This window comes from Melitaea cinxia, chromosome 30 (genome assembly GCF_905220565.1).
Source record: "Melitaea cinxia chromosome 30, ilMelCinx1.1, whole genome shotgun sequence".
NCBI lineage: Eukaryota > Metazoa > Arthropoda > Insecta > Lepidoptera > Nymphalidae > Melitaea > Melitaea cinxia.
In genome coordinates this window covers 8,153,785-8,180,648 of record NC_059423.1, presented here as the reverse complement: position 1 = coordinate 8,180,648, position 26,864 = coordinate 8,153,785, and the positions used below count along the sequence as shown (strand labels likewise).

The 26,864-nt window shown below is 39.1% G+C and overlaps 1 protein-coding gene and 1 long non-coding RNA gene across 2 annotated transcripts in view; both read left to right on the top strand.

Annotated features, from left to right (window-relative positions):
* LOC123668039 (ankyrin repeat domain-containing protein 50) overlaps window positions 1–26,864 on the top strand; it is a 53,525-nt gene that overhangs the window by 5,907 nt on the left and 20,754 nt on the right. The window contains 17 exon segments of the mRNA XM_045601835.1: window positions 758–852; window positions 1,876–1,937; window positions 2,158–2,884; window positions 3,376–3,510; window positions 4,304–4,403; window positions 4,820–4,919; window positions 5,433–5,555; window positions 6,446–6,579; window positions 7,377–7,535; window positions 12,042–12,128; window positions 13,364–13,490; window positions 14,403–14,469; window positions 23,903–24,054; window positions 24,592–24,735; window positions 25,686–25,865; window positions 26,304–26,374; window positions 26,849–26,864. The exon segment at window positions 26,849–26,864 is cut by the window's right edge and continues 166 nt beyond it. Coding sequence (XP_045457791.1) covers window positions 758–852; window positions 1,876–1,937; window positions 2,158–2,884; window positions 3,376–3,510; window positions 4,304–4,403; window positions 4,820–4,919; window positions 5,433–5,555; window positions 6,446–6,579; window positions 7,377–7,535; window positions 12,042–12,128; window positions 13,364–13,490; window positions 14,403–14,469; window positions 23,903–24,054; window positions 24,592–24,735; window positions 25,686–25,865; window positions 26,304–26,374; window positions 26,849–26,864 — 2,479 coding nt within the window.
* LOC123668041 lies at window positions 20,680–21,083 on the top strand. The gene is made up of 2 exons (XR_006745516.1): window positions 20,680–20,814; window positions 20,911–21,083. It is a non-coding gene; the product is annotated as an uncharacterized LOC123668041 (long non-coding RNA).

The window sequence follows — 26,864 nt, the reverse complement described above, 5'->3', positions numbered from 1 at the left end:
AACAATTTTTTTATAATCAACACGTATGTGTGTGTGCGTGCGTGCGTGCATGCGTTCGTGCGTGCGTGCGTGCGTGCGTGCGTGCGTGCGTGCGTGCGTGCGTGCGTGCGTGCGTGCGTGCGTGCGTGTGTGTGGACGTGTGGGCGTGTGGGCGTGTGGGCGTGTGGGCGTGTGGGCGTGTGGGCGTGTGGGCGTGTGGGCGTGTGGGCGTGTGGGCGTGTGGGCGTGTGGGCGTGTGGGCGTGTGGGCGTGTGGGCGTGTGGGCGTGTGGGCGTGTGGGCGTGTGGGCGTGTGGGCGTGTGGGCGTGTGGGCGTGTGGGCGTGTGGGCGTGTGGGCGTGTGTGCGTGTGTGCGTGTGTGCGTGTGTGCGTGTGTGCGTGTGTGCGTGTGTGCGTGTGTGCGTGTGTGCGTGTGTGCGTGTGTGCGTGTGTGTGTGCGTGTGTGCGTGTGTGCGTGTGTGCGTGTGTGTGTGTGTGTGTGTGTGTGTGTGTGTGTGTGTGTGTGTGTGTGTGTGTGTGCATGTGCGCGTACCTGCGCGATAAGATTAAGTATTCAGCTGTCCGATCTAATTTACAATTTTTGGAATAAAAATTTCCATTATTAAAGTATGCTGTTAGCTACAATGTCACTATTTCCCTAACGTGAATAAGTTATAAATATATAATGTGAATAAGTTATAAAAATATGTAAATAAGTAACGTGAGTAAGTAGTAGTAAACGTGTTGATAGCATAGATTAAAAGTATAATTGTTTTCAGAAGAAATTCAATGGAAGAAAACTTGATACTGCGGTTCAGAGAAATGGGTGACGACGCAGAAGAGAGCTCCAAGCCTCTCCTCGCCGATAGCGAAGGTAACTTCAAAATGTTACAATTTTTTCTTTAATACACACGACACGCAAACATTACACACAATCTTACTTCACACTTTACCGACGATTTAAGTAAGATACGGTGGAGGTTGGTGGATGCTCATGGATTGCGGAAAACCGGGATGCCTGGCGGGAACTTGGAAGGGTCTATGTCCAGCAGTGCACTGCGATAGACTAAACTGACTGATTGACACTACACACACGGTCTTGTGTTATAAGGTAACAAATACTTATAGTTCTTTAAAACTACTTTAAAGGCAACCATTTTAGTTTATTACATTTTAAAAGGTCGCCTTTTTAACAGACAAACAATAGTCCATAAGTATTCGTTTATAGTGTAAGGATACCGTTGAAATTGCAAATATATCTATAATGTGTGCAATGTGTTAAATAACAAGAGATTCTATTCAAGCGTACGTGCCGACTTTGAATCAAAATTTAGCTAGATATACATTTTTTTTAAGTGTAAATTTTTACGAATGAAACGGCAACGTTTTGATGAGACGGTAACGTTTTTGTCGATGGCGCTGGAACGGAAATCTAAAGCTTTAGATTTGTATAAATATAAACGAGACTTAACAATTAGTTTGCCAAAGAGGTTTCACTTCTGACATGCGTACTTTGTACGCACGCACTTTTTTATATAAATACTTCACACTCGACGGTCTCCAGTAGGATTTCCCAGACCACGACAAACATCTATACGGTCAATACAATTGTTTGTTATGTGCATCGAACCCGCTACTGCTAGCGAATAGTGCTGTGACCGCAGGGCTAGCTTTGTCGCACCGAAGACGCTGCTGCCCGTCTTCGGTGCGGTGCCTTTCAAAGCCAGCATTTGGATGGTTATCCCGCCATCGGTCGGCTTTTTAAGTTCCAAGGTGGTAGTGGAACTGTGGTATCCCTTAGTCGCGTCTTAAGACACCCGCAGGAAGGAAGAGGGCGGCTATATTCTTTACTGCCGTAACCACACAGCAAATTCTAATTTTGTCTTTCCTTTTCCAGCGGAGGGTCGTACGGACGACGATGAGCGCGTCGCTGACGTTCCTCTCAGCGGGGACGTGCACGTAAGTCACGATACTACATTACTTCTGTTCATTATTTATTTCACCTTATAATTAATCTGAATCATAATCATGCTGATTCACTAAAATAATTACATTTAAAATAAGTAAGCCATGGTAAGAAGTTAATTTTAAAATGGTTAAATTGGTTCTAATCCACAGTAGAGGCATCAAAAAAATTATGGTAAAAGAATTGTTTGGAAATGGGCTTTTTTTGTTGCAGTTGCCAGAAATCTTGCCGCGAGCCAGCATAAAACCGACCAACCCATTCGTCACCAACGACGACCAGTCCGACGCGCGACTCTACGAAAACCACGAAAATCTCTTCCTCCGAAACATTTCACAGCGACAATCGAAAGAAATGCGCAACTCCAGACTACTCCGTCAAAGTTCCGAACCTTTGACGGAAAAGAAGACGACAGTTTTGCAGAAAAGTCTGTCGACTGAACAACGGGAAGACGAAAAAAGAGAAACCAAAGAAATAAGCAATAGTCCTCCGAAATCGAGAATACCAGTCGCCAATTTCAGATACCCAAATAAAAGTGATCTTAGGCCGAATTCAGCAGAAAATTCGCCGAAGAAATCCGAAGCGAGAGCGTCTTCACCTAAAGATGATGAATTACCAGAATACCAAAACTTAGTACACGTCCCACAAGATGATGAGCAGACAGATTTAGAGAAACTTTTAGAAAAGAAACGGTCAGCGTTCGAAGACGTACCACCTCCCATACCAAGTTTACCGGTAAATCCAAGAACTTTAATAGCTAACGCGTATTATGAGAAGCTGTTGTCAGAAACGGAGATCCAGCAGGCGTTGCTACCTCAGAATCTGGATAAGAATCCGGATGAGTGCTTCAAGAAGGCCATATTGTTTCCATTGCTGGAGATCGATCCGCCTAAGCAGTGTCTGTTTCTCTTGGTCGATGCGATTGATGAAGGTTGTACGGACGGTAAGTGGAAAGGGTAATATTTTATGTAACTGTTTTGCTAGATATCTGTCTCTAAATTATCCAATTTTGTCACTTATAAGTCTGTTTATGTATAATTTGCTTTGTCCATCTCAAATTTACACTGATGCTGTAATTTACTGCATTCAGCTAAATAAAATTCCTAACATTGTTAGTCCTAAAATTAACAACATTGGCGCTAAAATTTAACTAAAACCACAATCAGCCATATCATGTTCAAAGTAAGGCGAATACCCTTTCGGGGTCATCCATTAATCTCGTGAGACTCGAACGGGTTGGGGGAAAAGGAGTTTGGTGAAAAATTATGAAATGTCACAAGGAAGAGAGTTCTGTAATGAGATATCACGTGTACTTATTCTTTGTTAAACACGCTATTTTTAAACCAAAGAAAGCACCCTGCAATGCATCATGTGATAAATGGACGTCCTCTTTGCATATGAATTTGGTGATGTAACCTTGAGTGATATCTGCAGGGGCGGGCGAGGGCGAGGGCCCCGAGGGCGGGGTGGGCGGGCTGCTGGCGCGCCACCAGCACCTGCTGCCGCACTGGCTGCTGCTGGTGGCCAGCGCCAGGCGGCACTCGCGCCACCTCACCAGGATGTTCACAGGTGACTGTCCAAGATTCCGAGGTTAATATTAATACCAGATTAAGCGTGAGCAAATTTTTTTCTATATTTTGTTGAGTGACTCATATCGATGAAATTTATTGAATAATGAGTATAAATAGATCTGGGTTCCTGCTGTTCAGTTTTTTTAGAGTAACTGCGGAGTTTCTTGTCGATTCTTCTCTGCAGAATCTACATTCCGAATCGATGGTAGCTTCACTTAAACTATAATTAAAATTTTAATTTGTAAAATGAAAATTCGAAGAAGCTAAAAATGCGGTTAAAGCTAATTTGAATAAAGTTAAGCTATTTCTATAGTGCTGTGTGGCTACGGCACTAAATAATTTAGCCACCCCCTCTCTTCCTATGGGTGTCGTAAGAGGCAACTAAGGGATAACAAGGTTCCACAACCACCTTGGAACTTGAGAAGCCGACCGATGGCGGGAAAACCATCCAACTGCTGGCTTTGAAATACACAGGCCGAAGACGGGCAGCAGCGACTTCGGTGCGACAAAGACAGTTCTGCGGTCACCAACCCGCCTGCCCAGCGTGGTGACTATAGGCAAAACACATGAGTTCACGTTATTTTTGGCGTAAAATTGTGGGGGCCTATGTCCAGTAATGGACTGTATAGGCTGTAATGATGAAGCTATTTGTAATTCTGATTTCTAAGTATATGGGAAGAACTCTCAATTTGGTCCTTTTAAGTTGAACCCCAAATTGTCGTATATTAGACCGTTTACAAATCGGTTTGCCGATGATTAGTGTTGACAGCTCGAGTATATGTTTGCGGCAGGGTTCCGCAAGATAACGCTGGACGAGCTGCAGCGCGCGCACGTGTCGGCCGACGTGCAGCGCTACGTGCTGGCGCGCCTGGACAGCGAGCCGCGCCTGAGGTGGGGGGGCTGCTGGGGGAGGGGGCTGGCCGCAGGGCTCTCACCACACCGCTCGACTGACTATGAGTAACGATCGCTATCAGGTGTCTATGATAACACCCGGGACCGACGGCTTCACGTGCTTTCCGAGACACTAAAACCCAGGGCATACGTCCAAAACGAAAAGAAATATTTCTTCAATACATTGCAATCGCGGTTACTTAGGCATACAAATGGCACACATCAACTATGCTAGAGCTGCAGGGGGAGGGGGGGGGGTCAACACGCTTGGGATGCTTTTGGTGTTGCCGGCGTCTACTCTGCTACGATATCTATAAGCTACGGTAACCGCTTACCACCAGGTGAGCTGTAGGCTTGTTTGTCGGCCTAGTTGTATAAACAAAAGTAAAAACAAGAGACCCCACCATCCCACCCAGGGCGCGCGTGTCGAGCGACTCCACTGCGGCGGCGGCGGCGGCCGCGGCACTTGATCATTTGCGGATCAAGAGTGATGGCTGCTTCTTGTACTTGGAGAAGGTTCGTTTCATTGATTTACTTATCCGTACATTATTATGTATCTTCAACAGATATACATATTTACAATCTAAATCTTACAACTATTAAAGTTTTGTATGTGCTACAAGTTACAGGAGTACACATCATTTTTAAGTTCTGCTTTTCTTTTGGCTTGTGAGATGTAGTCGTTAAATATGCATTAATTTAACTCCAACTAACACTTAAAGAAATCGTTTTAGTGCTTATATCCAACTCGTTACGATCATCTGGAATTGGACAAAAAATATTAAGTGTTAAAAAAAATATGTAAAATAGGTCTACAAGCATATATTAAAGTAATGGACCCGGCAGACATTGTCCTGCCCGGAATACAGCTACCAAATTTGATTGCTGACATACCTATAACAGCGCCACCTACCGGGTTCAATTGTGTTTTCAAACCATCCATGAACCCATAGCAATATATTCAACCAAAATATATATTAAGATTATAATTACTGAATCTCCAATAAAGTTGTTTTTTTTTATCATTAGGTGTTGGATGGCGTGGCAGATGGGTTCATAGCGTTACGTGAAATTAGGGAAATACCCGGCACGCTAAACGGACTGTACTTGTGGCTGGCGCAACGATTGTTTCACGGGAGGCGATTCAATAAGGTACGGGGAAACTGGGAATATGTATGAATTTATGAAATTATAGACAAAATTTGATTTTATTTAATGAAAGCTGTTGTCTGACTATCTGATTTGTATTAGTTGCATCTTTTGCCACTGTTCAATGAACAGCTCTTGGACGATTTTGATGTTTTACTTTCCTGGGGAAAATATTGGTAATCTAGTAAATTAAATGACCACTAAACTGGAAATTTAGATAAAAATTTATTATTTAAACAAAATCACTAGATTTTTGCATGCCACATATCTGGAAATCCACAAAGTAGAAATTAACGTAAACTATGCTATACCTATCTTTAATTATTTAAAATTATTTTTAAGGAATCGTTCATTTTCACATAAAGCCCTTTTGTCACATCAAAGATAATAACCTAAAAATTTGGTAATATACTCAACCAGAATTAGTCTTATTTCCATAAAAACAGAGCTTTAAGGAATTCCAAAATTAATCCCTAATTAAATAAGTCTATTAATTTTCCGAATTTCTCTAACTCAAGAAGATTTAGTTGCTTCCAGAACACTTCTTGTTTGCAACGAGTCCACACTTAACACCTGTATATCACAAAAGTCTTCCAACTTACCGACTTTCACTAATTCCAATAAATTTGGCTGCCCTAACCCAAGGTGCCAAGTTTCGTTACCACAAGCATATTTTTGACGACGTGTTGAAGCAGCGGTTATAGCACTGGCAGTTGTGCTAGCGGTCGCGGGTTCCATCCCCGCTCACGACAGACATTTGTATTGGCCATATAGATGTTTGTCGTGGTTTGAACGTTTGTGTTTGTGTATTGTGTGTCTTTCCGGACCTTCGATACACTACCTCCTGGGAGCCGTTGAATTGGAGACGTTTATTTGGTCCCCCCCCCCCCCAGGTGCGCCTGCTACTGGACGTGCTGCTGGCCGCTCGCTGCGGTGTGACGGAGGACATGCTGTACAAGTGCCTGCTGACCAAGGAGTACAGCGTCACCAGGGAAGACTTCAACCGCAGGCTGCATTTACTCCGGCGGTGAGATTGACATCCTCTCATTGTGCGTTCAGCTTGTAACATCCCAATGTGTGACATAGGCCTCTTTCTCCATGTAGGAGAAGGCTCTGTTATTATAATTAGTTTTTTATTTTGGCGATCTTTGTGAGTAAAAATATGTCTGTGTGTGATGTCCCAAATAAATATGTTTCTAAATGTCTGAATTTTTAGTTTTTGAGATGAAAGTGTAACTTTGGAGGGAGTACTTTGCTTTAAAGGTGCATTTTGGTTATTTATTTCGGGAATCGAGTTTAACAATTTATTAAGGTAAATGCAGGAAATATCCTGCTCGAAATCTGGAAGTACCTCGACCTTGAAGAAGATCGCAGCTAAATAACGTTGCTCTCAAGCAGCGTTGTATTTCTATGTGAGTAAGGTAGACAGCTTCAACTGAGGTAGGGCACAGCAGGAATTTCCTGCTCAAAATATGGAGCAGTCTGACTGGGGTAGTACCTCGACCTTACAGAAGATCACAGCAAAATAATACTGTTTTCAAGCAGTATTGTGTTCCTGTTGGTGAATATGGTGACCAGAGCTCCTGGGGGGATTGGGGATTGGGTCGGCAACGCGCTTGCGATGCTTCTGCTGTTGCAGGCGTCTATAAGCTACGGTAATCGCTTACCATCAGGTGAGCCGTACACTTGTTTGCCGATCTAGTGACATAAAAAAAAGCTTCTGGAAAGGGCCGTGGGTAGGGTCTTGCGGCGCTCCTGGCGCTGCAGGTATCTACAGCCGCACACTGACCCCCCGTGTCTACAGCCGCACACTAACCCCCCCAGCGTCCTGGTGCTGGAGCGCGCCACGGGCCACGTGCGCCTGCTGCACCCGTCGTTGGGCGCCTGGCTGCTGGACGTCAAGCACTGCACGCGCCGCTACCTGTGCGCGCCGCCCGACGGCCACGCCGCGCTCGCCATGTGCTACACGCTGGACGCCAAGCGGTCTGTAACCTCCATCCGTCCACTGCTCTGAGTGACGATCATCATTACAGCCTATACAGTCCATGCTGGACATGGGCCTCCACGAGTTTACGCCAAAAATAACGTGAACTCATGTGTTTTGCCCATAGTCACCACGCTGGGCAGGCGGGTTGGTGATCGCAGGGCTGGCTTTGTCGCACCGAAGGCGCTGCTGCCCGTCTTCGGCCTGTGTATTTTAAAGCCAGCAGTTGGATGGTTATCCCGCCATCGGTCGTCTTTTTAAGTTCCAAGTTGGTAGCGGAACTGTGTTATCCCTTAGTCGCCTCTTACGACACTCACGGGTAGAGAGGGGGTAGCTATATTCTTTAGTACCGTAGCCGCACAGTACAAGATCGCTATCAGATATTTATGATAACGACCGGGACCAACGGCTTGACGTGCTCTCCGCGGGACGGTGGGGAGACAGACATTCGAAAAATAAAAATAAATAAATAAATAGCCTTTTATTATTGAAACAAGGTACATTCATAAAATTTGCATAATAAAATAAAAATAGTTTGAAAGAGGATAAAATTTCATATTATATCCCTCGTTTCAATGTGCCTTCGGGCATAGGCCTCCTCCAGCTGCTTCCAGTAGACTCTATCTGCAGCAACTCTCATCCAGTAAGGTCCCAGGGTCTGACGAATTTCGTCCTCCCATTTTTTGATTGGGCGTCCTTGTTTTCTTGCACACTTCCTTAGTTACCACAGGGTAATCTGCTAGCTCCATTTTTCTAATTGGCTTCGCACCATGTGTCCTATCCATTCCCACTTCAGATGGTCGATTTGTTCTAGAATGTCGACTACTTTCGATCTGCTACGTATTGCTGAATTTCTAATTTTATCCTTAACTTCAAATCCCAGCATATTTCTCTCCATTGCTCGTTGACTTTTTGCCAATCGTTCTCTATGATTAGTTGTAAGAAACCAAGTCTCAGCGCCATAGGTTAAGCATGGAAGAATACAAGTGTTTAACGTCTTGGTTTTGATATGTATATTTAGTACTTTACTGTACGTAATCTCTTTTAATGCCCAATATTTTTTCCAGCCATTGGCTATTCTTCTAGAAACTTCCTTGGACATTAGGTCTTTTGGGGAGATTATTTGGCCTAGATAAACACACTCTGATACATATTCTAGGGTATTGCCCTGCAGTTCAAAATCTACCTCCACAGTGTTTGTCATTTGGTTTTCTCTATGTTTATTTCGAGTCCGATTTCTTTGCTTTTTTTGGCTAGAGCATGATGTTTAACGTATTTGGGTCTTCTTCTAGAAGGACTATATTGTCAGCAAACAGCTTAAATGGTTCAGATGTCTGCCATTTATGTTTAGACCGTAGTCTTCCCAGTCCAGTTTCCTAAAAACATTCTCCACTACAGCGATAAAAAGTTTTGGAGATAGCCGATCTCCTCGTCTGACCCCTTTTTTTATGGGAAATGAATCACCATACGTTTCCAAATTTATACGGCTCTTATATTTTAAGTATATGTTCTTGATAATATTGATGTAGGTGTCTTCCACTTCTTGCGCTCTTAGGGTAAACCAAATGTACGAATGATTTAGGCTGTCAAATGCTTTTGAGTAGTCTATAAAAGCTAAATATGTTAATATACTGGGCTTTTGATATTCGTTATATTTTTCTAGGATTTGTTTAATGGTGTGGATATAGTCAATTGTACTGTAGTGCTTTCTGCAGCCTGCCTGTTCGATGGCCTGATTTTTTTTTCTAAGGTTTTTGTTATTCTTTCTAAAATTATGTTTGCAAAGACTTTGTAGATATTAGAAAAGGCTTATTGGGCCTGTAATTTCCGATATCGTCTATAGCTCCTTTCTTGTGCAAAAGAATAATGTGTGACTCTGCCCATTGACTTGGAATGATGTTTTTAGTACGTCATTAAAGATTTTTGTTAGTATTGGGGTTAGTTCTTCTATCGTTCCCCTTAACAGCTCGTTTGGTATATGGTCGGGCCCTGGAGCTCGTTCTAGTTTGACGGATTGGATAGATTTCTGTACTTCTTCATTTAGTACTGGTGCCACATCTTCGTTACTGTAAGCTGGCTCTATTCTAGTGTCTTTTTCGTAAGTATTTTAGAATAAAGGATTCTGTAATAGTCTGTAGTGACTTTTTGCTTCCGCTGGGTCATTTGTTTAGATCTTTTATTTTTTAGAGTGGGTATCACCTATTTTGCATGTTCTCTTACTTCTTTTAAAGCTTTCTTAGTTCCTCCTGTTTTTTGAGTTTCTTCTTCTAGTTTTTTTTTTCATTTGTTTGTGCTGTCTTTTCTCATGCTCTCCCTTATCCGTTTGCTAAGATCTGATATTTGTTTTTGGCAGTTTTTGTAACTTTCTTTTTTTGATATTAGTATTCTTTTCCAATAGTTCTTTCGCTAAACTTATTTTTTTCTTTTATTGTATTGACATTCTTTATTTCAGATAGTTTCTTGTCGAAATAGTCATATCTTTTAAGACATCGATATCAGAGTCGACTATGTCTTGTAAAGATTTGATGGGGGATGAATCCAGTCCTCTTGTACAGTTCTTGTTGAAATGCTTTTGTATTAACAATATTCTTTCTGGATATTTTTGATGAGTATTTTATTAAACAGCAACATATCATGCGATGGTTTGTATTGAAATTCAAATTATTACATGTGTGTCGTTGAAAAATTTTGTTTTGTTTGTTGCAATAAAGTCGATTTCATTTTTGTATGTCCCATCTGGAGAGATCTAAGTCCATTTGTTGCTAGGTTTCTTTTTATAGACTGAATTAAGCACGGTCAAATTATTTTGCAGCAAAAGTTCTATTAGCTTATTTTCATTGGGACTCCTTTTTATGGTATAATATGTAGTCTGCATGTCTTTCTATTTTATTACCCAATCTTCTCATTTCGCTCAAGCCCAAAATATCGCACTTTATATTTTCAAGAGATATCTCTAGTTCCTGTAAACTTTCTTGACTTCGTAAAGTTCTTGTATTTAGAGTTGAGATGTTGAAAGTTTCGTATCACTTAGCTGGAGGATTTTGGTCCAGCTCTCCCGCGGTGACCAGACATGTTGGGAGACAGTTTTTTTGTACGGTTTTTGTGTTTGTTTCTTGTTTTTTTTTTGTTTGCTTCTGGTTCTTATTTGTCTCTGAATGTCACTGTTTATTATTTTCAAAGGTTGATTTTGCCCTCAGGCGAGTCGGAAGTCTTAGAGCGTTTGTTTTGTTTATTTTTGAAAGAGCTGTTGCCTATTTTCCTTCTTTGGTGTGCTGCTGTGTCGGCGAGTTGGCTTTCCTTTCCTCTTCTCGTTTTCCTTGATTTTAGTGTTATTGTCCTTCACAATCAGCTTGTCGTAACGGATGTATGCTATTTTTCCTTTCTTTCTTTCAGATTGTTGTTTTATTTTTAGTTCTTTCCTAGTATTGATAACATCTTTAGGGTAATCCTCAGTAATGTAGATGTTCTCTGTTAGTTTTTTGCTGCTGCGAAGTAATTCTCTCTTTCTCCACGCCAAGGTGAGTGTTATAAGGATGGGTCTTGTTTTTTTGCCGTCCTTCTTTCCTAGTCGTCGCGCGTTGCTCATTTCCCATTTGTCCCAGTTTTATAGACCTGTCGTTTCGTTTGTTTCATTTAGGAAATTGATGACGACTTCTAGCAAATCAGCTCCATCTTTTTCTTTCTCCTCCATTCCGTGGATGATGACGTTATTTTTCCTGACCTCCCGTCCTAGGTTGTAGTTTTTTTTGTTTAAATTTTCGACTTGGTTCTTCAATTTTAGGTTCACCTCAACTAATGGTTTCAATTTATCATCAAACCAATGAATCGTGTGGAATCTAGGTAACTCCAATCTGTGTTAGTCGTCCACTAATGCCAGAAGTATGAGGCTCCAGTCTGGTATTTTCTTTGTTCTGGATGCCAGGTTTTGAAGTTAAATCATATGAACTCAGAAAGATATATCAGAACTGACGTCGTCCATTGAGATGATCAGGAGTTTGTGCAACACTGGGTGCATTCCTCGTTTGGTTGTGTGGAAGAAGGAGTGTGCACACGGTATAGATATCTGCATGGGATCATTCCATTCTATGCAAAGTCATCAGAAAGGTTTACTTTATGGTACAAACTTTGATCACCACTAGTCAGTTCAGGTCGAAAGTAGACCTCAATATTGATGAAAAGAATGACCTAGAGGAAACAAGGTCGGATTAGTTGACGAACTAAATGGCATACAACTAGATCCTCCAATATATAGAATAAGTATAACATAAAAGAGTATATATAATATATATCTCTTATTTTGCGCCCCTATCCCCAATAACAATCAATTCTAGTCCTCTGCCCAAAGGTTGCCTGGAAGAAATCGCTGCTTTAGCGATGAGGCCGCCTGTTGCAACTAATGCAAATTTTTTTATTATTTTTTAACCTCATTAGACTTATGTTACTTTTGTGTGGGTGTGCAAAAAGTGTCAATAAATAAATAAATAACATTTAACGTTATGTTTCAGACTGACAGCTCTCGAGATCCACAACTACGTGTACCACATGACGCAGGTCGAGCAACACTTGGCGTCGCAGAAGAAGAACAAAGCTAGGTGAGTGATAGCTTTGTTGAAATATTGATGATGTTGGAAAGGGTGTTTGAAAAGTGTGTGTCAGCTTCGACACGCAACTGGAGTTTACTCATTATTATAGATTTTCTTTTCTTTTTATATACAACTCTACTTTTTTTATATACAACTAGGTCGGCAAACAAGCGTATACGCTTTAGCCTGTAATATCCCACTACTGGGAATAAGGTCTCTTTCCCCATGTAGGAGAAGGATCAGAGCTTAATCCACCATGCTGCTCCAATGCGAGTGGGCGGATATAGTCCCTACTATGAGTAACGATCGCTATCAGGTGTACATGATAACAACAGGGACCGACGGCTTAACGTGCTCTCCGAGGCACGGTGGGGAGACCCACAAGGACTGCACAAACACCCAGACCACGGCAAACACCTGTATGGCCAATACAAGTGTTTGTCATGTGCGGGGATCGAACCCGCAACTGCCAACGCAACAGGTACAATCCATGCCTGTAACCGTTGCGCCAACGCGGCGCCGTAACAAGCGTACGGCTCACCTGATGGTAAGCGATTACCGTAGCTTATAGACGCCTGCAACACCAAAAGCATCGCAACGGAAAATTCTCCCTAGGAACTCTCATTGAAAAGTATTATTTAGCTGTGATCTTCTGTAAGATCGAGGTACTACCCCAGTCGGACTGCTCGAGATTTTGAGCAGGAAATTTCCTGCTGTGTCCCACGTCAGTTAATAATTAAAACTATAAAACTAAAATGAAAACATTTGACTCACGATGGGCGCTGGCTATTCATATCGGTACAGTAATTGCTGTTGTACAATTTCCCCTCTCAAAATTTGTTCATACCACGCGTCTTACTCTTTTTTTGAGGAGTAAACTCCCTAACTCCAAATCAAGTGTAATGGTGCGCGTAGGCCTCTAAACACTGACGATTTTTGGGTTCGATTCCCGCTCGGGATGGATCTTTGTATTTGTATAAATATTTTTTCCCGGTTTGGATGTCTGTCTATGTGGGTCTCCCCGCCGTGCCTCGTAGAATACGTTTAGCCGTCGGTCCCGGTTGTGATCATGTACACCTGATAATACACCGGTATATATCCGCCGACCTTCAGCGGAGCAATGTGGTAGATTAAGCGAACCTTTTCTTACATGGAGAAATAGGCCTATGTCCAGCAGTGGGATGTTACAGTGAAATATCAATATATTGAAGTACAATATATTAAACAATAGAACTTCATTTCAGCGATGAAGACGAACCCTTAGACCTGCACACTCTTATCCTGCTGTGGGTCCTAGACTCAGGGTGTGATGTCGAAGCTGCCTTGAAGCGAGAGATTGAGATCAAAAATGTCCAAATTGACAATACTCAGGTAATTTTACAAAATTCTGTGTCAGTTTGTGTGTTTTGTGCTGACTGATGACTTGGGGAGGGCAGCTGGTAGTGGCTGGATGGCTAAAGTGGGTGATTAGGTGTTGTGGCGTATCCGAAAGGCTTACTTCCATTAATGGACTGTAATAGGCTTATGAAGATGATGAGTGCGTCTGTTGCCATTTTTTTTCAACACATTTGAGACTTAACTTGGTTAGAACCAAGACTAAATTATTGAAAAAAAAAACGAGTGCTTTAGAGACACAACGGAAGGAAAACTTCTTTGGCTCTAACTTATGTCTCCCTCTCAACTTCCGTTCGCCTTGCCCGATCACACTTTTCGTAACGCTGTCGTCACTCATTCACCAGCTTACTCCCCAAGTCGAGCGTGCGTAAAGAAGTTTTACTTTAAAAAATGTGGCAAAAAAATGGCCGTAAGGTTGACTCTTGGCGTTTTAGCTCATTTGATGTCTGAATTCGTATTACTTTCTGATTTCTTGATACCTTGGATCCATTTTTTATTTTTGTTGCCAATGTAATTAGACGACATCTATAATATAAAAATGAGTCGCTGAATGTGTTGCTAAGCGCAAAACTCGAGAACGGTTGGACCGATTTCGCTAATTCTTTTTTTAAAATGTTCCTTGAAGTACGAGGATGGTTCTTACGGAGAGAAAAATTATAAAAAAAATAAATAAATTTCCTTAAAAAGTCTAAAAACAACACTTTTCTATACTCCCATACAAAAGATTTGTGATAATACTTAAAAGTCAATTTGAACTTTAATATACCATACGATAAAGTTTGTGTTAGGCGATACGAAGTTCACCGGGTCAGCTAGTAGTTAATAATAATTTTGATTCAGATATAATTGCGTATTAGCAAGTGTAAATTATATGTGTGTGGTTTCCAGAATGAAGAGACGAAGGTAGAAGATAAAGACGTCGATCCAGAATCAGAAGGGCGGGAGTCGACGTCATGTAAATCACGTAAGTTTGAGTTTTTTTTTTTTTTATGTCACTAGGTCGGCAAACAAGCGTACGGCTCACCTGATGGTAAGCGATTACCGTAGCTTATAGACGCCTGCAACACCAGAAGCATCGCCAGCGCGTTGCCGACCCAATCCCCAATCCCCCCCAGGATTTTTAACAGACTTCCAAAAAATGAGGAGATTCGATTGTATTTTGTTTTGGTTTGGTATTTTTTTGGTAGGGGAAAATCTTATGGATTTGCGTCACCGATATACATATTTTAAATACTAAAAGTTTTGAGTTTTCACTTTTATCGGCAGTCTCCATAACTGCCGATTTTTTTTTATGTATGTTACTTCAAAAATTTTGATTGCGTGGATCGATTTCGATGATTTTTGTTTTAATCGAAAGGCGATGTGTGTCATATCGTGCCATTTAAATTTAATTGCGACCTAACAAGTACTTCTCGAGTTATATCAAATAATGCGTATTTACTTGGCTATTTTTTCGTCGACCTTAGTTGTATTATACCACATAACTTTTCACCCGCTGCACCGATTTTAGTGATTCTTATTTTAATCAAAAGCTGATGCCTAATGTTAATAATGTCTTGTGGTCCCATTTAAATTTATCGAAATAGATTGATCGAGATCTGATGACTACTTTTTAAGTAATATTCGATAACGCGTATTGATGCGCGTATGACTTGATTATATTTTCGTCTACTACTAACTTTATAAATACGTTATTTGTATTATAATACGTATATTGTTATAAATAAATTTATTTCCGTATTCCGGAATCCCAAAGACTAAAATGATTAGTATAGTAAAGTTTCCCCCTGACATATTTACACAATTAGAATCTTACGGAAAACCACAAATCAAAGTACAATTCAATGTTTTCCTCCTAATAGGGAACTAATATATCGTCACAGTTATGTGTATATAAATAACTAAGCTAGCTAACTAACTTAGCTGTGCGGCTACGGTATTAAAGAATATAGCCACCTCTATCTTCCCGTGGGTGTCGTGAGAGGCGACTAAGGGATAACAAGGTTCCACAACCATCTTGGAACTTAAGAAGCCGACCGATGGCGGGATAACCAACCAACTGCTGGCTTTTAAATACACAGGCCGAAGACGGGCAGCAGCGTCTTCGGTGCGACAAAGCCAGCCCTGCGGTCACCAACCCGCCTGCCCAGCGTGGAGACTATGGGCAAAACACATGAGTTCACGCCTATTTTGGCGTGAACTTGTGGAGGCCTATGTCCAGCAGTGGACTGCAATAGGCTGAATGATGATGATGAAATAACTAAGCTGACCTGGCGAACTTTGTACCGCCTTATTTTCTTTTCTTAAATATAATAATTACATATATCAAAATAAAATATAGCCTATCTTTCAAGTTGGATCAAACTGCACACTGTGCGCAAATTTGATTAAAATCGGCTAAGTAGTTTAGGAGTCCATCGCGAACAAACAACGCGACACGTAATTTATATATATTAAAATTAATTAATATGTTTGTAAACAACGCTAAGAGGAACGGAAAAAAACTTTCTGAAGATTATTTTAATAATATGTTTTATTAGAATACAACAATTGTTTGTTTATTGTAACGCCGTTTTGAGGTATACTGAGACGTTTTATAGCCTATCTTATTGTTAGATAAAAAAGAGAGGTCGATCTGAATTTATTATTCTCAAGAAAAAAAAAAAAACAATTTACATTAACTAATATATTACAATATACATTATTCTAAAACTAATCGTCAGATCTCGATAAAATTTAAGTAATGACTGTATAGGCTGTAATGAACTGGCTGTGAGAGAAAGAGAGAAAGAGAATGTGTGCTCGCACCTCCCCCTCTCGTTCCGTACGCCTCGCCCGATCACACTTTTCGTAACGCTCTCGTCACGAATGACCAGCTTACTCCCCTAGTCAAGCGTGCGTAAAGAATCTTTACTTCAGTAAAAGGTTAACTGCGGCGTGTTTCAATAATGCTCTGTTAGATAAATATGACTAACTTAGCGTATCGTTTCGGATAACCGTATCACAAAATTGTGATAGAGTTCCGCGAATTTTAGTTTTTATATGAATATAAAATTACGTATTTATCAGTTAGCCTAGCCCGTTGGCGCAGTTTGTAGTGAACCTGCTTTCTGCTCCGAGGGTTGTGGGTTCGATTCCCACCCCGAGTCTGGGTGTAATATAAATATTTTTTTATATATTTATATATGTATTATTTATAAGTATGTTTATAAAAAAAAATGTAGCTATATACCAGTTGGCTGTTACCTATAACACAAGCATTAAGTTGCTTACTTTAGGAACAGACGACCGTGTGTATTGTGTAAATATTTATTTATTTAGTTACAGACATTTTTTATACAAAAATCATCTCTAAATATTAAGTATTACAATGCTCTGCTGCTTGTTGGCCCTATATTCCCCACTATGAGTAACGATCGCTATCAGGCGTACATGATAACAACCGGGACCGACGGCTTAACGTGCTCTCCGAAGCACGGTGGGGACTACAAGGACAGACATCTAAACAGGAAACAAATATTTGCCCAAATATTAATACTTGTCCCAAGCAGCAATCTGACACATAACCGCCGATGATTGGGGTCTACAGGCACCGGTATACTAAAGCTTTCTTGAATTATAGAATAGGCGTGCAAAAATATACAGAAAAGAGATGCCGTTTATGAATTACGTCATACGAACTTCACGATTTTTGGACCCCTCCCCCCCCGTCCTTGTCACAAACGGTTATATTTATGAGACCTACTTTTGATATTTATATCTATAAATTCTTATTTATTAAATTAAAACATCAGTTTCGATAGTATACAATTTTGGAATGCGATGTCTCAAAATATTGGACCCCTCCCCACTCCCTGTCACACATTTGTCACCTTCGTCAACCCCGCTCCCCCTAATGTTTGACGTAATTAATAAATTATAATAATGAATGACCCCAAAAGTAAAAACGGTAAAAATACTTGTGTACATATTTCAATATATCGTTATCTAATTACTGCTAATAATTAATCATACTATTCATTACTATGACAAATTGTAATTACAATTTAAGCTCTACCTCATAAGTAATAGAGTTTAAATTATCACTCATTTTATAATTGTTTTATTGAAATATGACATTAAGGAAATTAGTATTATTTTGTAAGTTATAGGAACGCTCGTGTGTGGAAGTTAATTGTAACTATTTGTTGTTTTAGACTGTTTGTGGTTTTCTAAAAGAAAATTTTGTTGAATTTGGTTGGATTTTGGTGATGTTTCGAAGTGCTTATTTGGTTGAATATGTGTGATTTAAGTGTTAGAAACAGATTCACGTTCGCTGATGCGATGAATATATACGATTTTATATGTATGTATGTTTTTTTTTATTAATGAATGAGATGTGTCCTTATTTCACGTTGTTTTCATTATTTTTTTTTTTGTAAATAAATTAGCAGCATCAGCTTAGACTTTGAAAAATGGTTAATAGTAATAACTTTTAATAATCCAAATGTTCTTTTTTAAAATTTGATTCATTATTGGTATCAAATATTAACATCGATGTAATTTTTTGATCAAACCTAGACAAAATTTATTATTACAAATAGTTATTGTAAATTAATAATAAATTATAATCAGTATTATGATTTCACGAGCTTTATTCATTTTTGTAATTTGTAATAAAGCTTTCTAAATGTATCACATCTTCCAACGTTATATCGTCAGAAGAAGCTCTGCCCAACACTAGCTTTACTGAATGTAATTTGAAAAAGTGACCGTCTTTTGTATTTTGTAAAAATAACGTATCGTGTTGTGGGATTTGGTAAGTTTACATTTAAAGTGTTTGCGTTTCAGCCTGTAATATCCCACTACTGGGCATAGGCCTCTTTCCCCATGTAGGAGAAGGTTCAGAGCTTAATCCACCACGCTGCTGCAATGTGGGTTGGCGGATATATTCCCTACTATGAGTAACGATCGCTATCAGATGTACATGATAACAACCGGGACCGACGGCTTAACGTGCTCATCGAGGCACGGTGGGCAGACCCACAAGGACTGCACAAACACCCAGACCACGGCAAACACCTGTATGGCCAATACAAATGTTTGTCATGTGCGGGGATCGAACCCGCAACCGCCAGCGCACAACAGGTACAATCCATGGCTGTAACCGCTGCGCCAACGCGGCGTCATTTAAAGTAACGAAAATAAATTAATTAATTACAATACAAGTGATAATAATAATAATAATAATAAAATAGTTTTTATTTTAATCTCTTCCAGGCGAACTTAGAGGAAATTATATCAAAACGGTTAGGAGTATTTGGAATACACAAATGTAATAAACACACTTAATAATTATATATAATTATAAGCTATGAATATTACATACATACATATACTTAAGCATATTGAAAAATAATAAATATGCGGGTCTACAACAATTATAAATCTATTATACAATTTAGTTACAGTAAAAGTTACAGTAATGATATCATCATTACAGCCTGTACAGTCCACTGCTGGACATAGGCCTCCACAAGTTTACGCCAAAAATAACGTGAACTCATGTGTTTTGCCCATAGTCACCACGCTGGGCGGTGGGTTGGTGGCCGCAGGGCTGGCTTTGTCGCACCGAAGACGCTGCTGCCCGTCTTCGGCCTGTGTATTTCAAAGCCAGCAGTTGGATGGTTATCCCGCCATCGGTCGGCTTCTTAAGTTCCAAGGTGGTTGTGAAACCTTGTTATCCCTTAGTTGCCTCTTACGACACCCACGGAAAGAGAGGGGGTGGCTAAATTCTTTAGTGCCGTAGCCACAGCACAGTAATGATATGTAATATAATAATTTTGTTATGTTAAAAGGTAAAATGTTTGTGGCACATCTACCCTCGTGATATTTCATATTTCTTCTTCTTCTTCAGGTTAAAATGGCTTTCAATAGTGCCAAATGAGCACAGATTATTTCGCCAATGTCACGTAGAAGTTTTATATTTTTAACTGTCGGCTGTTCTGTTTTTTGATTGTTTCAACTTAACTGTAATAATTTCTCTGTGTTATTCTAACCGAGTTTATCTAATATATAAAATTCTCGTGTCACAGTTTTCGTTGCCATACTCCTCCGAAACGGCTTGACCGATTTTGATGAATTTTTTTGTGCTTATCCGGTATCTATGAGAATCGGCCAACATCTATTTTTCATCCCCCTAAATGTTAGGGGTAGTCCAACCCTAATTTTTTTTTTATTTTTTAGACAAAATTTTTAATTTCTATTTTTTTATGATACAACATTAAAAAATACATACAACCCTAAATTTTCACCCTTCCACCACCAACCCCTATTTCTTAATAGCGTTTAGCGGCAAGACAACGTTTGCCGGGTCAGCTAGTATTTATATAAATACGTAGCGTGTTTCTCGTATGAGTGATTTTTTTTGTAAATATTTTTGAGTAAATAAACATATTCAAATTTTTTAGAATAGCCAGACGATTTAATTGTCTAAAGCGCACGCTGTAACTACCTTAAAGAGGAATTATATGTATATATTTAACACCTAGGCATATAATTGATTGTAATTTTGGCTAAGCTTTAGACTAGGAAAAACCGAATGGGGTTTTGGCGGGTGGAGGGCGGAGGGTGTAGGGGAAGCTATACAAGGTAACACTGCCACACTTCGAAACCCCATGGTTATAGAGATGGTGGTATCCATGGTTAAAGTTTTGAGATTAGAGGAAGAATTTAAAGCTATTATAATACCTTTGAGCTCCGCGTCTGACTTCACCTTAGCTCCGGCGCTGCGGGCAGTTCAATCCATGCGCCGTTTCGCAACTTTATAAGTTATTTTCGAACAGGAGTACGTAAAAACTATTGTAACGTAGTAAAATTGTGGTGCATAGCGACATCTAGTTATAGCCGCGGTATTACTATTGATCCTGGTATTGAGGTTTATCTAGCGAAGCTTGCGGGCTCACTAGATGGCGTGCTTGGAGAGTTGCTATGTATTTGCACGGTTTTGTTTTTACATTGTTTCATATTTAAATATTTATTTAATTGCTTAGGATTTTTGTCTAAATTGTTTTTATAAATAATATTAAAAAAAAAAAAAAAAAAAAAAATATATAGATTTATTTCGGTTTGCTGTATTGGATAAATTTTTAATTTTGAGTGGCAACACTGCCAGATTAAAAGGACTTTCGCTTCGACCATGATTGGGAACGGCGAGGGAAAGATTTCACGTTTTCGTGTTTTGTTGGCCAGGTTCGCCTGCATATTAAAAATTATGTCTCTGAAGTAGAGAATAATAATTTTATTTATCTCAACAATAATGGTGAGTTAATTTCGATATTTTGGTGGGACCTCTTTTCCTTTGTGTTTGTGATAACCTTTAGGTGTCATATTAACTCGTAATTTACTTTTGTTACAGCTTCCTTATTTTGTTCATTTTGAAATAGATATTTTTATCTGATTTCGGGGATGGTGGGAACGAGAGATTACACATATGCAATCTACTCTGGGTTTTTTTCATTCTATCATTTTTATATTTCCTTAGTATTTTATTGTTTTATTTTATTATATTACGTAACTAATTAATAGAAATATGACTTTAGAAGAAAATACACTTGCGTTACCATGATGTAGGAAAAATTTAAATATGAAAAATTTATAATTTGAAATTAAGATGGAACTTAAATGAGTTACAAACTGAACTCAAACTTAAAATTATATTTCGATTTCATTCTGTCATTTTCGTTAAACTTCAATCATCGAGGCCTGGATATTTGAATTTGGAATTTAAATAAAACACTAAAAGGTATCTTTTCAATATTTTGAAAGCTGAGTCTACCGTGGATCACCAGAGCAATGAAACATCTGTCCGTATTAAAGTAGAACCTTTGGGCTGGAGATCCTGCTCATCGAAACTTCCTGTTGAAACCTTAACACCCGGTGGATGTCCAGAGCAAATTGACAATTCAAGTAATTGGTATGAATTAATGCAGAAGAGGTACAGACTTTCTCATTATTTAGTTGATCTATGCTTATTTACAAGGTTATTTGATTTCTGGTGGTATACTCGTTAAGCTCATTATACTCGTTAAGCTCATTATACTCGTTAAGCTCATTATACTCGTTAAGCTCATTATACTCGTTAAGCACATTATACTCATCACGTATTTTTTTTAATGTAGTAAATATATTAAGAACCTTCTCTCTACGACTGAGCAACCTTAGTATTTGTTTAAATTGTAATTTCTGAAGTGATGGTTTTGGGGTTAGCTAGGTAGGCTTATTTATTATATTTTGTTACATGAGGGTAAGTGTAAAAAAAAAAAAAAATGGAAATTAAACTACCTTAATGTTGAATATCTTGTTGGTTTATTATTTAAATCTTTTTCCTACCTGCTTAAAATTTGTATTTGGTCCTAGCCCTAAAGTTATATCACTATTTTCTTTGTCAACGGCACATTGTATTCCGAAATAGCCGGGCAACTTTTTCCGTCAATGTGTCGGGTGGCACTATCTCGACTCCAAGATCAACAAACGATACAACTTGCGGTAACCATGCTTAGTTCCGTAGCTTTCACGTTATATTCACATTTCGCACTTGATATTAAACATTTCAGACGTTAAGTTGTTGTTTTCACGCGGTTTTTTAACATACGATACAACTGATGTTTAATGACTGAGATATAGATGCGTTAAAAAAAAATGGCGCGCCACTTATCGTTTCGCTCCAAAGCAATGTAGGCATAAATTCATTGTTTTTGTTTAAATAACTGTAAAGGCAAAGGTCTAAGACAATACAACCTTGTTTCATGTTATGTTTTTTAATTAAATATATTTTATTTTTATTTATTTACTGTTATAAAATTACGTCGATAAACGGTGTAATTTTTAAATTAGATAGGTTAGGATTATTTTTTTTAGTAACAAAACTGTCTATAAACGGTGTAATTTTTAAATTAGATAGGTTAGGGTTAGTTTTGTTTTTTAGTAACAAAACTATGTCTATAAACGGTGTAATTTTTAAATTAGATAGGTTAGGGTTAGTTTTTTTAGTAACAAAACTATGTCTATAGACGGTGTAATTTTTAAATTTCATAGGTTAGGGTTATTTTTTTTTGTAACAAAACTATGTCGATAAACGGTGTAATTTTTAAATTAGATAGGTTAGGGTTATTTTTTTTTAGCATCAAAACTATTTCTATAAACAGTGTAATTTTAAATTAGATAGGGTACGGTTATTTTTTTTTTTGTAACAACACTCTATAAACGGTGTAATTTTTAAATTTGATAGGTTAGGATTTTTTTTTTGTAACAAAACTATGTCGATAAACAGTGTAATTTTTAAATTAGATAGGTAATGGTTATTTTTTTTTAGTAACAAAACTATGTCTATAAACGGTGTAATTTTTAAATTAGATAGGTTAGGGATTTTTTGTAACGGAATTATGCCTATAAACGGCCCCTTTCTGAAGTCAGATAGATTATGGTAATTTTTTTTATTCGTCATGTTTTTCACTTCAATATATATTTTTTTATTTATTTATTGTCATATAAAATGAACTAAATATTGAGTATTTTTCGTATATAACAGTAAATAAATAAAAATAAAGTATATTTAAGTAAAAAACATAACATGAAACAGGCCTGTATGGTCTTAGATCTTTGCCTTTACAGTTATTTAAACAAAAACAATGAATTTATGCTTACATTGTTTTGGAGCGAAACGATAAGTGGCCTGTCATTTTTTATTAAAACATCTATTTCTCAGTTGTTAAACATTAGTTGTATCGTTTGTTAAAAAACCGTGTGAAAACGTTAAATTAATGTGTGAAATGTTAAAATCATGTGCGAAATGTGAAAATAACATGTGAAAACTACGGAACGGAGCATAAGTAACGTAAGTTGTATCGTTTGTTGATCTTGGAGTCGAGATCGTTTTTATTTTGAAAATAACTTATGAAACGTGAAAATAACGTGTGAAATGTGAAAATAGCGTGCGAAATGTGAAAATAGCGTGCGAAATGTGAAAAAAACGCGTGTGAAATGTGAAAATAACCTGTGAAAGCTGCTTTTCACTCCAACACAAAAACTTCCAAACTTTAACCATGGATATCTCCATAACCATGTGGTTTCGAAGTGTGACAGTGGTACCAGGGGTAGCGTTCCCCACCCTCCCTTCCCCCCACGGTCCCGAAATTCGGTTTTTCCTAATCTAAAGTTTAACCGTAATTTTTTTTTAAACATGTAATTCTTTTGGTGGTTCTTATTAAATAAATAAATTAATATTTAAACCTTTACGTTTATATTCGATTACAGAAAAATAATAACAAGATAACACGTTTAAATATGTAGAGTGTATGAAACGTTCACTGAATACATATGAATATTGAATAGTAACCGTTTGCCGCCAGTCGAGCCGTCGACGCTGGAGAGCATCATGCCGGAGCTGGTGAGCGGGGCGGCGGCGCGCTGGCCGCGCGACCGGCGCGTGCTGCGGGCGCTGCTGGAGCTGAGCCGCGCGGACTCCGCGCACACCGAGCCCGAGGACGGCGCCCAGGACTTGGTGAGGGGCGAGTTGTTGGCAGTAGAGGAGAGCTCGTCGTATCTGACATACGGCGGCTTGTAATACTATAGTAAATATAGGACCAATTACCTTACAATTTCATTTTTTTTTCTTTACTATACATATACTAGCTATACTAGCCCACGACTTTGTCCACGTTGAATAGTAACTTTGAAAAATCCCCGATTTTGAAACATTCTTCATTAGTGCTCCGCTCCTATTAGTCTTAACGTGATGATATATAGCCTATAGCCTTTCTGGATAAATGGGCTATCTAGCACTGAAAGAATTTTTCAAATCGGACCAGTAGTTCCTGAGATTAGCGCGTTCAAACAAACAAACTCTTAACTCTTCAGCTTTATAATATTAGTATAGATTATAAAATTATGTCTAACACTGTGTCCTAAAAATGTGGTAAATTAAGTAAATGTAAGGTGGTAAAAGCTTGACAATTATAAAAAATATATATATTTGAAAGAAAATGACAATAACATACTTGTGTGCTAATGAAATAATTAATTTTTGTATATTTGACAGCTGTCAACAGACCAAGCAATAGAGAGCGAAGATAATAACGATGGCACCGGTGATGAACACGAGGATGTCCTGGCGCTGGACCCTACCACTGTACACGAGCTGGCAAGTAGGGGGGATGAGGAGGCTTTGGTGACGCTTTTGAAGGTATATGAGGATTGTTTGACCTATATGTTCTCTATTTTGCATGTGTCTGTTTTCCTTTTAAAATATGTTATGAAAGTTGAAGTACTATTTTTTGTACTGTCGAGTTAAAAAGGACAAATTGGTTTAGTGCAGTGCGAGAAGTGAGATTATACTTATAAATAATAAATAAATATCTATACAATACACACGTCGTCTGTTCCTAAAGTAAGTAACTTAATGCTTGCGTTATAGGTATCAGCCGACTGGTATAGCTACATATTTTTTTCCGATAAACATACATATAAATAATACATATATAAATAAATTTAAACAACAACCCCCGGAGCAGAAAGCAGGGTCACTACAAACTGCGCCAACGGGCTAGTCGAACTTATATTGTATATGTTTGGTTTCTGTATACCGTATTTTACAAAAAGGGTTTTGGGAGATGTGACAGATTACGTGTTTCGTGAAAAATAAAACCTAGCTCTTTTTAAGTTTTACGTTTTCGTATTTTACTACTACTGTACTTAAGTTATACTGTATGAAACCGTCCAACGGCGACGTAAGCTATGACTACATTACCATACATTTAATTTACTGGTACCTTACCTACTTATCTACCCTACCTACTCTACCTACCCTACCAACTCTACCTACCTTACCGTTATCTCTACCTGTTTTATTATTGACTAATTTTAAGTTAAGTATCCTTCATCCCCTAGCACCTTATTTACTTACTTATCCTACCTACCCCACCTACCTTACCTACCATACCTACCCCACCTACCATACCTACCCCACCTACTTTACCTACTTTATCTACCTTACCTATCCCATCTACCCCACCTACTCTTGCTATCCCACCAACTTTACTTACTTTATCTACCCTATCTAGTCCACCTACCCTACCTACTCTACCTACCTTACCTATCTTGCCCGACCGCCACTGTAAGCTAACTGCCCCGCAGCGCCGGCCGGAGCTGGCCGACGCCCTGGACGCGGGCGGCAGCTCGGCGCTGCACGCGGCGGCGCGCAGCGGGCGGGCGGCGTGCGCGGCGGCGCTGCTGCGGGCCGGCGCCGCGCCCGCCGCCGCCGACTGCGACGGCTGGAGCCCGCTGCGGGCGGCCGCCTGGGCGGGCCACGCGGAGGTATGTGGGCCGCTGGGTGTGTGTAGGTTGTTGGTCATACGACACGGGATGTTGGAGTTGTAGCTACTGCGGGTTGGCGGATACATTCCCCACTATGAATGACGACCACTATCAGGTGTATATGTGCTCTCCGAGGCACGGTAGATAGACCCAATACTACAATCAAATACAAATATCCATACCAAACAAGAAACCTACCCGAGACTGTAGTTTAGGTGCCTACACGACGCAGCACTTCGCCGGAGCAATTGTCTAAGTATTAGGCCTAACTTGACCTCCTCAAAAAAGGTCGAAGTATACCGTACCGTACCGTAGTACCGTATGCACAAGGTTGCACACAGAATAATCGCTTGACCAAAACTGTCGTATATTACGCGGGTCTTTATTATTAATTCTCAGTTATTGTGTCACAATTAATACTCTCAATTTATTATTTAGGTCGTCGACGTGTTACTTGAACACGGCTGTGACGTCGACTGCGTGGACGCGGACAACCGGACCGCATTACGGTAAGATTTGATGATCTAACAAAAGAATTTCAATTCTAATTGAAAATAGCTGATCCGACAGCCGTTGTTCTGTCTTGCGGACCATCAAATACGTCAACTTGAAATAATCATTAGGCTTTCTGATAATTTTCAGTTTCCCGAGCAATTTTTCTCTTTTTACCCTAAAAATGTTCAAAAATATTGCCAAATTTTCCCAAGTTTCCTCGAGTTTTGCTATTTATATTTTAAGATATTATAATTGAAACCTATCTCATTTACTTAGCCTTTGGCTGATTCTCTCACGTGGCTTTTACATATCATAAAACTATTATTTACACCTGATACTGTATAGCCATCTATATTGGTACATACTTTATTTTGTCTTTTTCATGTCTTTAAAAGATAGCCATATTTACATGCAACTAGTATAGCCATCTATTCTGGTCCTTCGAGCCTGATACTATTCGTTCCTTATGTATTTTATTATCCGTGCAGTGCCGCAGCATGGTCA